Source organism: Mustela nigripes, chromosome 2, assembly GCF_022355385.1.
Source record: "Mustela nigripes isolate SB6536 chromosome 2, MUSNIG.SB6536, whole genome shotgun sequence".
In the NCBI taxonomy this organism is placed as follows: domain Eukaryota; kingdom Metazoa; phylum Chordata; class Mammalia; order Carnivora; family Mustelidae; genus Mustela; species Mustela nigripes.
In genome coordinates this window covers 55189303-55204766 of record NC_081558.1, presented here as the reverse complement: position 1 = coordinate 55204766, position 15464 = coordinate 55189303, and the positions used below count along the sequence as shown (strand labels likewise).

General features: G+C 42.9%; 1 protein-coding gene across 1 annotated transcript in view; it reads left to right on the top strand.

Annotated features, from left to right (window-relative positions):
• Positions 1-15464, top strand: part of C2H3orf20 (chromosome 2 C3orf20 homolog) — a 74770-nt gene that overhangs the window by 23667 nt on the left and 35639 nt on the right. Inside the window, exons 6-10 of the mRNA XM_059388297.1 lie at positions 2005-2154; positions 2926-3046; positions 9186-9317; positions 13383-13497; positions 14827-15079. Of these exons, the coding sequence (XP_059244280.1) occupies positions 2005-2154; positions 2926-3046; positions 9186-9317; positions 13383-13497; positions 14827-15079 (771 nt within the window). The remainder of the gene's footprint in view (positions 1-2004; positions 2155-2925; positions 3047-9185; positions 9318-13382; positions 13498-14826; positions 15080-15464) is intronic.

The following is a 15464-nucleotide window of genomic DNA, read 5'->3' as shown; positions in this document are numbered from 1 at the left end:
TTTTAGTGTTTACTCTGGTATAATGGATTGAATAGTGTCTCCAAAATGTATGTTCATCTGGAGCTTCAGAATGTGATCATATTTGGAAGTAGGGTCTTTGCAGATATGATTAATTAAGATTAAGTCATATTGGCTTAGGGTGGAGCCAAATCCAATCAAGAGAAAACAGACACACAAAGAGGAAAGAAAGAGATGGGCCCTGTCAACACCTTGTTTTCAGACTTCAAACATCCAGAACTGTGAGAGAATAAATTTCTCTTGTTCAGGTTATCAAGTTTGTGGTCTGGATATTATGGAAATCTGAAGAAACTAATACATTTGATTATTACAGCTGACAACAAACTAGTTAATACTAATACCAATTTAGGCTTAATAGTACACAAAACTCTGCTGCTAAACAGCTCACCCTTCCTCCTTTATGTTGTTATCATAAATTACATCTTTATATATGAATGTGTGCCATTAACATAGATATACAATTAGTGTTTTGTATCTTTGTCTTTCAACTTAGCTGGGGTAAAAAGAGAAATTATAAATCAAAAATACAATAATATTGGTTTTATATTTACTTTTATAGTTACCTTTACTGGTATTTTTTTTTTTACTTGTATTGCTTTTAATTATTATCTAATATCCTTTCATGTCAGCCTAACATTTCCTATAGGGCAGATCTACCTATGGTGAACCGCCTCAACTTATGTTTATCTAGAAAGTCTTAATTTCTTCATTTTGTAGGATAGTTTTGCTCAATATAGAATTATTGGTTGATAGCTTTTTTTTTTTTTTTTTTTTGGCTGTTTAAATATTTCATCCCAGTGCCTTCTGGCCTCCATGGTTTCTGATAAGAAATTGTCCATATCTTCATTAAGTATCCCACATACATGATGAATCTCTTTTCTCTTGCTGCTTTCAAGATTCTTTGTCTTTGTCTTTTGGCAGTTTGATAATAATGTGTCTCAGCATGGCTCTCTTTGCATTTATTCTCCTTCCAGTTTGTTAAGCTTCTTGAGTGTGTACAGTCATGTCTTCCATCAAATTTGTGGCACTTTTAATCATTATTTCTTCCAAATATTCTTTCTTCCACTCTTCTCTTTCTCTCTTCTGTCCTTCTGAGATTCATGTTATGGATATGTTTGTATGCTTAATGGTCTGCCATGGATCTCTTAGGCTCCATTAACTCTTCTTCATTCTTTTTTTCTTTGTGCTCCTCAGGCTGGTTAACTCTACTGATCCATCTTCAAGTTTACTGACACTTCTGCTCCAATATGCTGCTAAACCCATCTAGTGATTTTTTTTCATTCCAGTTATTGTACTATTCAGCTTTAGAATTTCCATTTGTTAATGTTTATGATTCCTATATGTTTATTTTTTCCCCCATTAGTGGGGAAGCATTTGAAAGCAGTTGAGCCCCGGTGCTAACCACTAAAATTCTTCTGGGGTACTATTGAAATTCCTGCTGTAGCTGTCCACACCATATTCCTTTAGGCTGAGACCAGTGCTTCTTGGGGTCACCTTAGTAGGAAATGAGCAAGGAGATGTTGCCTCCTCTCCTAGACCAATCATAAGGGGAGGCAGTTCTGACAACATTAGAAAGATACTTCATATTTCAGGTACAGGTTCTGCCACTTCACTGTTCTGTCATGTGGGATGATCATTTCTTTGCACCTTGGATTCCTCATCCTACAGATCCAACTTGCCCGATTTGTCTGAGACTTTCCTGGCTTTAGCACTGAAAGTCCCACATCCCAGGAGGCCCTACTCATCTGTGAAATGGAGATAATACTACCTACCATAGGGTGGTTGTGACGAATGGAAAGAAGATACAGGAAGGCACATGGGGCATGGTTTTGCTCCATAATTATTTAGTTGTTACTTATTCAAAGTGCAGGGAGGGTCTTTGAAGACTGAGAATGATGCACCAAATAACTATCATTTTGACATGAGATCTGGAGCACCTGAGAGCAGAACCTGGAGAGTTTTCTGTTCTCCTTGACTATCTGCCAGCTATCCCTCTGGAAACATCGCCATGTGTCAGATCCCCACATGCTGCAAAGGAAGAACCATCACCTGCCTCTTTAATGATACACCTAGCTTCTTTCTGGCTCTGCTCAATGCTGAAGGACAGGGCTGTGTTCAGTACAACACGAAGGCCCGGTGAGTGGTTTGGGGGAATCCTGGCCCCATGAAGTGTTTCTGGAGGTTACAGAGGAACACACTGAGGTGGTGGTCCACAGGAAAAGGAGGGGCCATCAGTGTCCAGAGGCCTGGGAAGGCCGTGAGGCAGGGCTAAATTGGGACCTGCATGGATATAGGTATGTTGAGGGCTGACCTTTGCTTGCTAGATCCATGTCATAGCAAAAGAGAAGTGCACCTTCCCAAGTCCTGCTCCACTTGTACCCCCAGAGCACTAAGGTCTGGATTATTGGCTGGATTCATGGGAAGAATTAGTGGAGAAGAGTGTTTATACCAGAAGTGAGTGAAGGAGAAGCCATGGGTACAACTTCCATGGGGGTTTTTAAGAGAGGCACATATTCTTGTCAGTCAAAAGTCAATGTCATAAGGAACTGTTTTCAGAAGGAATGACTTATTCTTCTGCTATAGATGTTCCCATTCCCATTTTGGTGCCTGAGATCTTATACACCCAGGCTTTTGGGCACATATCTCATTTCTTCTCTTTTGGGTTTGGCCTGAGCCTCTATTATCTCTCTCAAACCTGCCCTTTCTGACTGACATTCCTATAGCATCAACAGATGTGTCAACAGAGGTGTCAAACCATATTAGGCAGAGGAAGTGAGGCTGCCCACTGGCCATCAGGGTTCTTCTAGTCTAGGACAGAGTCTCAGAGCCCTGCCTGCCTATAGTCTGTGGTGATGAGGCTTCCCTCAGGGGCTTGACATCAACTTCTCACTGCTATATTTCTTCTAGTTGCCCATACGTCTTGGTCTTGGATGAGGAAGGTGGGACTGCCAATGACTTCAAAGGCTACGTAGTTCACAAATGGAGCTGGACTTCTAAGACAGAGACTTTGCTTTCCCTGGAATATAAGGTGGGCATGGACAGCACAGGTGGGGGGGCTTCAGCAACCTTTTTTGGGCTTCCCATCATTTAGAGTCAGAGTGCTACCTGTAAGACAAATACCTTACCCTCAGGAGCTTTATAATCTCTTTCAAAGGTTCCTCGGTTGATGAGTAGTGGTTGGGAGCTGGCTGAGGTAAACTTTTCACCAGCATACAGCAACTGTTGGTTCAATATCTGTCCTATCTTGTTCTTATTGTTAATATTACTATATTCTGATGGTTTAAATACCCCTCACTTTATGAAGGAATCATTATAGTAGTCGATAGCTTTGTTTTTAATGCCTATACATGGAAATAAGAATAGTTAGTAATTCTATGTTGGTCTGCCCAGTTTCTTTTATATCTTTACTATGTCACAAAATAAAAAACCTGCAAGTCAAAGGTGGCTGATGGACAAGTCTTTTTTTATTATTCATTTGATTGTTCAGACAGCCATTCATCAAAGATTAAATAATAAATTAATAAAATTTATTTTATTAAGTAAAATAAATTAGAGTGGAATTACTATTATTAAATAATAATGATAAATTTATTAATAAAGTAACTAAATGTGCTTGTTACTTATTTAAGGCAGAATTTCTCATCCTTGGCAGAAATGACATTTTAGGATGGATAATTCTTTGCTGTAACTATGCATTGTAGGATATTTATCAGCAGCCCACCAGATACCAGTAGTATTACCTCCCCAAGCTGTGACAGCTAAAAATATCCTCAGCCATTGTCAAATGTCTCTCGAGGGAGTATTTGCCCTTGATTGAGAATCACTGACCTAGAGGGTATAAAGATAAGTAAACCCTCCAAGGAACCCCAAAGTCCAGGAGATTAATAAGAATACAAGATAGATAAGAATAAGGGCAATGAGAGAGAGACAAATTCATAGGGTTGGGATTCAGAGAAAGATCACAGAACACAGAATATACTCAAGGTGGCTTGATATTAAGAGCCCCAGTGTAAGTGTTATGGATAGAAGTACTCTTGAAGTGTGTGGCAGGGCTCAGGTGCCCTACCCATGATCGTCTGTCTCATGCCCATCTTGTTCATCCTCTGCATTGGCCACTGGATTTTCATCCTTATATCCTAATTCCTATAGATCAGACCTCTGCTCAGAAACATTCAATATCTTGAACATATCTCACCCTTCCTATCCCTTGACCTGAAATGTGCCCCCTCCTCTCTCTGTCAAACCAAATTTCCCCTCCTTCACAGCCCAGCTCATGCTTCTTCTCCATCATGGCACTGCAGTCCACATCCATTTCTCTTTTCTCACAGTACCCACATCCTGGGTTAGTCATATGATAATTAACCATGCTCTGTTTGCATATCAGAATCCTATGGAACCTTAAAAAATGAAGATCCCCAGGCACAGCCTCAGAGAGATTCTGATTCAGGTGGTCTGTTATAAGTGTTAGATTTCTGTAGTTTTCACAAGTATTTCTGATACTTGGCCATGTCAGGCATTGTCAGTCTAGGAGTGTATTGAGTTATTGTCTTAATATTAAGCTTTTTGTAGCTCTATGAAAAGTTTACAGTCCATGACAATTATAAATTGGTTGCAGACAGGCACCACATATTGTGTATCACTGTGACTTAGTGGACAAAATGGAATGGGAGCCTGAGAAGCCTTGTGCCAGCTAGCCAGACTCTGGCTATGAAGCTTTGTGAAAATCACTAAGCTCCTTTGAGTCTGGGTGGTCTAATCAATGCAGAGTAGGTCTGCCTCACACTGCTTTTGTGGGAACTAAATAAAATAATGGCAGGGAAGTTGCTTTGACATCACTAAAGTGTTTTGGCAATATAGTTCAGTTCGTTGTTTTATCCCCTGGAGCTACATACAGAGAAAGGCACAATAGGGCTGGTGCAGTCAGGAGAGGCCAGGAAGACAAAGTGACCCTTGAGTTGCAACAGCAGCATGTGTGCATGTGATTCATGTGGATAGAAGGGGGAAGGGAAAGCATTCTGGGCAGAAGGAATAGCATCTTTAAAGGCTTAGAGTTAGGACTTACTGTGGCAGCTTTAAAAGTCCACAGGTGGTGCTTGTGAAAAAAAAAAAAGGGGCAGAAGATGTATATGCTGTGGGGTGGAGGTGAGAGGTATTGGATGTCAGGCTGAGGAAATTGCTTGCTGTTTTGTAGGCTGCAGCGGCCAGTTTGTTTTCACCCAGATATTAACATTTCCAGTGTTCTTCATTCCTCTCCGAAAATCCAAGTTTTTCTCCAGTATTCTTTCTCTTCAGTCTGAAGAAGTTCCTTTAATCATTTCTTGAAGTACAGATCTGCTGACAACAAATTATGTTTGCTTTCATGTTAAAAATGTCTTTAGGAAAGGATATCTTTGCTGGGCATGGAATTCTGGGTTGACTGGTTTTTTCCCCTTCCTTCCAGCTATTTAAAGATACTTTTCTACTGTGTATGTCCTACAAAGTTTACAATGAGAATTCTGTAGTTATTCAAATCATTGTTAATTTTTTTAGCTGCTTTCTAGATTTCCTCTTTAATCTGATTTTCTAAGTTTGACTACAGTGTATCTGGGTATGGTTGTCTTTGTTATGTTTGGGATTTCTTGAGCTTCTTGAATTTGTAAATTTTTGTCCTTCACTGAATTTGGAAAGTCTTGTGTCATTGTTTTAGGGGAAAATGTGCTCAATCTCTCTCCTTTTCCCTGAGACTCCAATTACATGTATTTTAGAGATTTTAATATTGTCCCAAAGGTCTCTGAGACTCTGTTAATTCATTCTTTCTTCTTTTTTAAAAAAATTTTTTGAGAGAGAGAGAGAGAGAGAGAATACAGCCAGGGGGAGGTACAGAAGGAGAGAGAGAGAGAGAGAAAGAAAAAAAAATTTTTTTTAAGGCTACCTTGTGTGGACGTTCAAGTTGACATTGCCTCTTAAAAAAAAAAAATTATTTATTTAAGAGAGAGAGAGTAGGAGCAGTGGGGGGGATCTCAAGCAGACTCCCTGCTGAACATGGAGCCCATCACAGGGCTTGATCTGACGGTCCTGAGATCATGATCTGAGTGGAAATCAGGAGTCACTCCTTAACCTACCAAGCCACCCAGGCACCCCCAGAGAGAATCTTAAGCAGGCTCCATGCTCATTGTGGAACCCCATATGGGGCTTGATCTCACAACCCAAGATCATGACCTGGGCCAAAATCAAGGGTTGGATGCTTAACCAACTAAGCCACCCAGGCACTCCAACTCTGTTCTTTTGTTCTCAAATTGGATAATTTCTATGGATCTAAGTCTCAAGTGCACTGACTTTATTCTGATATCTTCATTCTGCTGTTATGCTAATCCTGTGGCTCTTTAAAATTTCATATATGTATTTCAAGTCTAGGATTTCCATTTAGTTTTTTCTTTATATTTTCTATTTTTTCTGCTTAGATTGTCTATTTTTTATTTATTACAAATATATTTTCCTTGGCTTCATTGAATACAGTTAAATTAGCTACTTTAAAGTTCTTTTCAATTTCAACATCTGGGACATACCACACATTTATCTGTTACCTTGAGAATAGCTCACACTTCACTGGTTCTTTACATGTTGAGTAATTTTAGATCATTGACATTGTGTATGTTGTCTGAGGATCTGTGGATTGTGGAGTCTGAATTTTGGTATATTTCTCTGAAAGGTGTTAACATTTTTGTTTTAGCAGACAGTGATCTTGGTCAGACTCACAAACTCTGTTTTACCTGCAGGAGGCAAGAGTTCACATCTCAGTTCAGTTTTTCTGTTTCCCTATAAGTGAGCTGTATGGAGTCTTCCCTGCTTATGCATGATTCAGGGATTAGCCAGGGATATGGATGGTTTATTCATAGAATTTGGGCCTCTATTTCTTTGGCAACATCCCTTCTGGAATTTTATCCTTACTTTTCTGTGATTGTAGTTTCCACAGGTTCAGTCTTTCCCTGGGCCAGGAAGATAGTGGTGTTTTGGCCATGACTGTGGCTTGCCTTCAGGCTAAATCTATAAAGTAGAAATTCATTCCTATGTTGGCCCTTTCTTTTAAGTTTTGATTCTTCAAAATTTGCCCACTTTTGTTTATTCTTCAGAGTCTTTGGGATGTTGTTTTATTGTATTTGTGTCAAGTTCTGTGGTTGGGTCAACCTGGTAGGAACTGACTCAGCTATATTGGAAGTACAACCAGCTGGTTAGTTTCTAAGTTGAGGGCTGCCATGTTTGGGTCAGCTGTGTGTAGAAAGTTGACTAGAAAGGGAAAAATCAGTGGATGGGCTAGTACAAAGACTAGTTATGGAGTTACTAGTCAGACCTGACATGATGAAGGGTAGCAGCAACATTTCTTAAAGGAACCATTTCAGTAGAAGGATTCAGTGACATTCAAATATCAGCTGTAGGGGCTAAATAAGAGGAGAGAGTATATATGACCACAATGGAGTATATGTCTGTGTGGAAAAAGAAGTTTCTGAGAGAGTCAGAAATCAATGTAGTTTTAGATGTGCTGATTGGGCTCAGTGGCTTCTGTGATATAATCCTCTCTTAGGGTGAGAGATTAGGGATGATGGATATATGTGATGAGTTGGCTCATGAATTCCCAAGAGATGAGTAGTGGATGAGCTTGTAGAGCACCCATATTTGGGGCATGGGGGAGAGGAAGAGAAACCGCCCAGGGAGTTGGCATAATAAAAAACAGTTGTACTGTGTTAAGCCCTCTGCATGTTTTATCCTATGAAATCTGCTCAGTGCCTTAGGAAAAAACTTGTGTTACAGCCCCCAGGTTCAGAAAAGCTAACCAACTTGCCTTAAATTGCTCCACTGGTAAGTAGCAACACTGGTATTTGAAACTTGTCAAACTGTAGCACTTGAGCTCTCAACCACAGCTCTATTCTACACTCCATAGAAGAAGAACAGGAGAAGGTAGGGTTTTTCCTTAAGTGGGAGTGATCAACAAGTTTGAGGATGTCAAGACACTTGGCAAGAAGACAGCCATGGATCAGATGTTTTCCAGATGTTGGAGAGTGCTAGCACACTGACTGCAGAGTATGAGGAAGGGACTCAGTGGTGCGGAAACTGAACGTAGACCTTGGGGCCAATAAGTGGAATAGCAGAAGGAAATGGAAGGACCAAAATAAAGAGTATTTCCTTACTACAGAGGAGTCTGGGGCACACATAGGTCAGGGACACTGAAGACAGAACAGTAGCAGGTGGGGCTATAGATTCCTAGCCCCTTGGGTAGGGTCACTGTGCACACATAACTCTCTGCACATGTGAACCATCCAGGGACCCCGTGGGATTGCACTGCTGCATCCTGACAATATCTGCTCATGTGTTTTATGGACCTATGTGGCATGTGAAGCCACTTCCATAATCTTTATCTTGTTTGAACCTAATACTAGCCTTTCAACTCTTCCTGTTGAGGAATTTGAGCTTCAGAGAAGCTGGCTTGCTAACAGAGTCTGAACTCGAACTTACTTCTAGAACACAAAATTTTCAGTAAGGAGTGATTTGCTGGAAAGGCAGCTCATCCTCCCTCTTTCTGTCTAGGACTGATACATAGGAAATTCTCCCTTTTTGGAAGTGACTTTTTAAAAAAGCTCCTTTGGCTCCTCAGGGTAAGAGTAGTGACATATTTGGGGATTGAGGGGAGGGGACTGAGCATGTGTAGCTCAGCCCCTGCTGGGTTTGCCTTTGTCAACTGCCCATGCACCCACAGAGTGCACTCCGGTGCCTCCTGCCATGTTGTCAGCTTCCCAAGGCAGCTCTGCATACTCTAGAGCAAGGCTCATAGTCAGACCTGGTGCCTGGGTGCACATGTCTGACTCATAGAGAGTGTAGGCTTATGACCCAAGCTGCATCGCCATCTAGTTCTGCTAGAACCAAAGCTGATTTACCTCCAGACACCTATGTCTCTTTCATAGTTGGTTCTAAGCTTGGGCTGGAAAGGGAAGGAGCAGGGATGGGAAGGCATCAGTTACTTTTTCTGTCAGTCCCCAAAGAAAGACTGGAATTCTTTCTTCTCCATGAAAGCTAAATTCCAACTGAAAAGATCTTACAGCTTTCTTGGCCCCAACCCAAGAGGAGTTTTGTGCTTTGTGGTGGAAGGGTGGATAATAGAAACAGAGATTCCCTAAGTACCGTTTCTTCTTCTGCAGGTGAATGAGCAAATGAAGCTGACGGTGCTAAGCCAGGACTCCATCATGGTCACCTTCACCTCCCTAAATGAAAGAATAACACTCTCCGTTTCAGCCAACAACTGTCCCCATGGGGTAGCACATGAAAAACGGGTAAGTCAAAGCAGACCAGGTCCCCAGGCCTGACCCCAGGCTGCCTCACTGTGGGCTGCCAGTCCATATCTCAATGCCTGTGCTCCTCCTATCCCTCTATCCCTTATCCCTCTGCATGGGGCAGGGCCCTATCTCTTTCTCTGACTAATGAGTGAACTGCTATTCATCATTCACTGTCTGATGTTAGCACCGCCTTCTCTGTGAAACTTCTATCAATTAGGAGTCTTTCAGTTGTAATAGCGTCCAAAGCAGATTAGCTAACATGGAGAGAAACAATATTGGCTCAGAAAACTGAAAAGTCTGTCAGTAGGCAGCTTTAGGCATGGCTGGATCCAGACTCTCAAATGACTCCATCAGCTCTTCCCGTCCCTTGGCTCCTACTTTCCTCTTTGTTGGCTTCACTCTCAGGGAGTTTCTCTCCTTATGGTGACAAGATGGTCGTGAGCATCTCTGGGCTCACGACCATCTACCAGCTTCGTTCTTCCTAGGAGAAAAAGGACTTCTCTTTCCTAAGTGCCCCAGTAGAGGTGGCAAGACCAACATTGCTGCCTCTGCCTGAAGCAGCCCGCATGACCAGGAGAACATGTTGCTCTCACAGGCCAGGCTCAAGTAGGATGGCCATCCTGAAAGCCAAAGGGTGTGATCAGCCCCAGCTATGCCACCTGGCAGGAACATCATGGTGCTGTTACCAGAACAGGGAGAGATGATACTGGAAAGAATAACTACCAATGTGTGTTGATGACCCTCTCCACCACTCCCTTTCCCATCCCTAGGAGAGTCTGCCTCTCCCTCTGCTCTGCCCTCCCAACCATGACTCATCTCTATTCTAGCACTCCTTTATTTATAAACCCATTTTTTCTACCAGATTGAGAATTCCCTATGATTCCTACTAATGTCTGTTTACCCAAGGCTTCAGCACAGGACTGCTTCAGATTAAGTACTTACTAAATGTTTGTTGGGTGGGTAAGAAAATGGTGGAGACTGGAAGCCCAGGTCTTCTATTCACTGGGTCTTATTACTGTGTGTCTGATCCTGAATCAGCATCATGGAGATAGATGGAGAGGATGGAGGGCACATGGTCCCCAGTTCCTGAGGGGTTTCTGGTCTAGCTGAGAACACTTGACATATACCGTGAGACTGGTGTAGACAAGGGTTCATTGAAGGAGCAGGCCATTTTCATTGCAAACAGGGTGCTTTGCTGGGATTAGTTCACTGCGGAAGGTTCTTGGAACAGGGGCAGAAGACACCATCTAGTTTCCGCCGGCCCAATCCCAGTTTATACCTGCCAGCCTGGAGCAATTATTAATAACGTCCTCTTTCACTCTCAAAAGTGTCTTGGTTTGGATGCTCATTTATATGATCATCCACAGGGCAGTTCACCCTCCCCATTTTCCTATCTAGGGCTGAGCAAGGCTTTTTTTTTTTCCCCCAGTGTGCTGCAGGGACATTTGCCAGCAGCATGCCACAGGCTCATAGACTCACAGAGCTGACAGAGCCCATTAGGAACAGCTAGCCCAATGTTCTCACTTTATATGGGGACATGGAGGCAGTCATTTGTTAGGGACCCATGCTATATGAACAAGATACAGAGAACACCTGTGTTTCTCTCAGAGGAGAGGATTGCACCTGTTTTCCCACTGCCTTTTCATTTGAGCAGCATTTCAACTTTATTAATTCATTAAATAATTCAATAAATGTTGATTAGCACTTGCAGTGTGCCAAGTTGGCTGTTGAGATGTAGAAATGGAAGAAATCTCACTCCCTCTAGTCTAGAATATTTTCTGTCTAATGGAAGGGGTAAATGCGCCAGGGAGAGGGGCACCATGGGAGCCACTAGGGTACCAGGAGAGGGTGTTCGTTAAAGGGACTGCAAAGGAGCACCCAGGAAACTCAGATGCCTGTGACTTCAGACTGCACTGATTACTTCAAGAGCAAAAGAACCCCAAGTTTTGACTCTATTTGGGCTAAGATGATGATCATGCTTATGGGTGAGTCCACCCTGCCCATTTGGTTCTATGCCATTACTCTAAAAATCGCTGTTATATGACTAAGCACTCCTGATGTATGAGGTCCTGTGTCTATATTTCTTAAAAACCTTTTATAATGTGTTTAAAAAAATGTGAGCTTAATTTTCTTACCAAAGGCAGTAGTTATTAGAGAATTGTTCTTTCCCATAAAATGGTAGTAATGCTTCGTTTTCCTAACAACCTCTTATCTGGTAACCACTGGAGCCTGGATCACAGCTAAGAACCAGGATGTAAGCAATTAAAGACACCCATGAACAACCAAGAGAGATCACTCTCTGCCCATGTACCAAACATTACCTCTGGGCCTAGGAAAGCCCCTTTATAATTCAAGTTTTATTTTATCTTACCTGAATCCAATCTTAGAAGAGAGAACTAGAAGTCCAGGGCTGTGTCGTCTAATGTGGTAGCCACACGTCACAAGTGGCTACTGGAGACATGCAATGTGACAAGTCCAAATGGAGATCAGCCATAAGAGAAAATATGCATAGCATTTCAAAAACTTAATATGAAAAGAAAATGTAAAATTTCTCTTGAGAAATTTTTCGAGTTTGAGTATGTGTTAAATCAGCCACTTTTTTGATATATTAGGTTAGATAAATATGTTTCTAGAATTAACTTCACCTTTAAGAACTTTTTTATGTGGCTACAGGAATGTTTACAACCACACGTATAGCTTGCATTTTATTTTTAGTGGACTGTGCAGGACTAGAAGGGGACATCTTCATCAGGAAAACTCATAGATGCATTTTGACAGTGTGAGAGAAAGCTGGAAGGTTATTTAAAGGGACATCACAACTCAAAAAGTGTAACTGTCTTGGACATTAAACATAGGGCTAAGCAGACCAGTACATTAAAACAGCTTCTGGAAACAGTGCTAGGTTCTAGTCAGTAGTCGCTGATGCTGACCCAGAAGACTGACTTGCCTTAGAAGTGTCAAGGTCATAACCCCTTCTGTCTGAGAACAGATTTCAGACTAGATAAACAACAGCAAATGAGGAACTATCAGATTTATTATAGGGAACACAATTTCCAAATGTTGACTTTACCTGCCAGGTTAAGCATCTTGGAATGCTTTTACACGAAATCTGGAGGCCCAGAAAATTGGCTCATGTTTGGTTCTCGGACTTCCTGAGCTGCAAGGGGCCCCGGAGAAAATTTGCTGACTGTGCAGGCTGGCCCAGGCTAGGAAGAGCCCATAGAGCCTTAGGCTGGTCCCTTCCATTTCTAGGTCTCAGTGTCCCCATCTGTACATGTAAGGAGGTGGCTTCCACACTCTCCTGCTTGGGACTTTTGTAGTCCGGGCAACTTCTCCCTAGGTCTATGTGTTGGGGTTGGGTATGGTTTATCAGCAAAATCCATGGCAGTCTAGAAAAGCTGATGGTGGGAGGTAGAGTGACCTCCTCCCACTAAGTTTCTGTCACTGAGACACTTGTTAAATGGCTTCCCCAGAAACGCATCACCTTGAAAGGAGCCACCTATCAGAGCGACAGGCAGAACAGCAGCCCCAGCTTTTATGGCCCTGCAGCCAGGCTCCTCACTAAATATTTCTATCAAGCAGCACTTTGAGAGTGAGGCAACACCTCAATTTAAATGTTTTTTGTTTTTTGTTTTTAGCCCAGAGCATCACCTCAAATCCTTTATGGAAGCAGGCTAGGTATAAATTACAAGTAAATAAATAAAATTAGCCTAGAAGCAGCAGCTGGGGCCAAAGACCCGAAGGATGGTTGAGGCTTTGCTATTAATTGAGGGCATCCTTTATAGAAGTCCTGCCTGTAGGGTAAAGAAGGACATGTAGAGTGACCATCAGTCTTCAGAAAATCTGTCCACTGTCCACCCCATTCTCTCTACCTGAGGCTTCAATTCCACAGAAATTGGACCGATATGCAGGAATTCACTGAGCAGAAGGGGAGAGAGGTGTGTCTCCGCAGAGGGGACAGCACCTCTTCCAAACAAGAGCAAAGCCTAGTTGTTGGTGGGCTGGGCTAATAGCTCCTGGTGGGGAGGCAACAATGCTTTCTCTTCCTTGGCCTTTCCCCAGCTGCTGACCCGCGTGGATGACAAAATATTTAAGATGAACCGGGCTCTGGCAGAGATCAAGAAGCGGTTTCAAAAGACAGTGTCACAGTTTATGAATTCTGTCTTGCTGGCAGCAGGTAAGGGGCAGAAAGGTGGGAGATGCCTATCCAATAACTTCCTAAATCTTGAGTCACCTCCACTGCTGAGAACAACTTTTTACCACTCAGGGAGGTGGGGGGGGCAGGGTGATTTCCTCATTGATAGAGGGGGTGACAAAGCTTGGGCCATTGAAGCAGATACTTGCTCAGGGCCATGTTGCAAGTAATGGTGGCCTTAGCCACCTTCAGTTTCTGAGCACCATCCTGTGTGTCCTCAATATTTCCCTGGCTGTTTTATTTTCCTGGGCCTCCTGTCATTGTTCTGTAACTCTCTCTGAGCCACTTGCAACTGGTTCACCTTTTGGCAGTCTCTCCTGTATTGTCAATCAGACATTTGCAGACCCTGTTCCTCTCCTTGCAGACAATCTCAGCAGAAAAGAAACAAGCAGCCAGCTCAGCAGGCTGTCCCTGTTAGGCTACAGGGCACCCTCAGGGCCAGCATGGTGACCCCAGGACCCCTCCCATATCTAGGCTCTCCTGCTGATGGGCCTGGGGACAAAGGAAGAGTGACTTCCATTCTATGCCACCCCCTGGTGGGTTACCAGGGAACTGTTCTTGAAGGAGTTTCTCTCATCCCTAAAGACTCAGTTCAGCTGTATCCCTCCTCCAGAGAGCCTTCTCTGATTTCCCCAGCAGAATGGGTCTTATATTCCTCTGGGTTCCCACAGCACATACAAAATGTACTCTAATTACAAATCTTACTACCTAGCATTGTGAATATTTCTTTGTTTGCCCAACCCCCCTGTACCCCAACTTGGAGTTCTCAGAGGCAGAGAACCCTGTTTGGGTCATCTATATATTCCCAGCATCCAAGGAATGTTTTGTAGGTGAATGAAGGAATGAAGATCCCAGGCCTCAGAAGTTTTCAAGTCTAGTAGGGATCTAAAACAAGAATACAAATAAATACAACAAAGAAAGTAGACGGAATGACTTAAATCCAGAGATATAGGGAACAGCATTCTCAGGAAAGAGAACAGTATGGATGCATTGTGTACCCAGCCTCTATGAGTGCAATGGAGGACACAGAGCTGAATGAAGCACAGACTTCTTGGTGGAAGAGGGATCTCAGTTGGGTCTTGACGAATGAATAGAAACAAGATTGATTTGTTCCTACATTCAGCCAGCATTTACTGAGCCACTAACTGTACTAGGGTTGAAGCTCTGTGCCACAGAGTAGAGGGGAGGCAGCCCAGCCAGAGAACATGCAAGGGTGGAGGAGTAGCGTGGAATATGAGCTGAAGGCAGAGCTCCACGGCAGGACAGGAAAGTTTGGGCCATGAGGGAGAGTGACGTGTCTTCTGTTAACAGGGCTGTTCACCATAGAATACCCGGTTAAGGAAGAGGCAGAAATCAGTCGAGCCAAAGTAAAATCGAGTCCCTATCTTGAGCGGAGCATCAAGCCAATTTCATACCCAGGAGAAGCCGTTTTATTACGATCTCAGTCAGCCCGACCTGAATCCTCAACTGGAGAGTCTTTGAAGGAAGAGCATGGGTCTGCTTCTATAAGCCCCACTCGGAGGAAAAGCATCAGGATCCAAGCCAAAGCCGTGGTCACACCCAGGTGGGCTTGGGCCAGCATTTCTTCTAGCCTCCCTGTGTCAGGCATGGTGATGGGCAGTAGTCTCACAATGGGGAACAAAAGAGATGAGGCCCCTTTCTCTGGGAGCTGACATGTTAGGGGCAGGAGAAGATAGAAAATAAAAACATGACTGAATGAAGTCATTTTAGATAGTGATAAGGTCTAGGAATTAAGTAAATCAGGGTCATAGGTTAAAGCAGAAGTTGGCAAACTAGGGCCATTCACCAAATTTGGCCCCACTGCCTGCCTGCCTTTTTATGAGGCAGCCCCCCTGCCTGCCTTTTTATGAGTTTTTACCTTTTGAAATGCTGGGGGGTGGAGAAGGGAGATCAAAATAAGATTAATGACATGCACAATGATAAAAAAT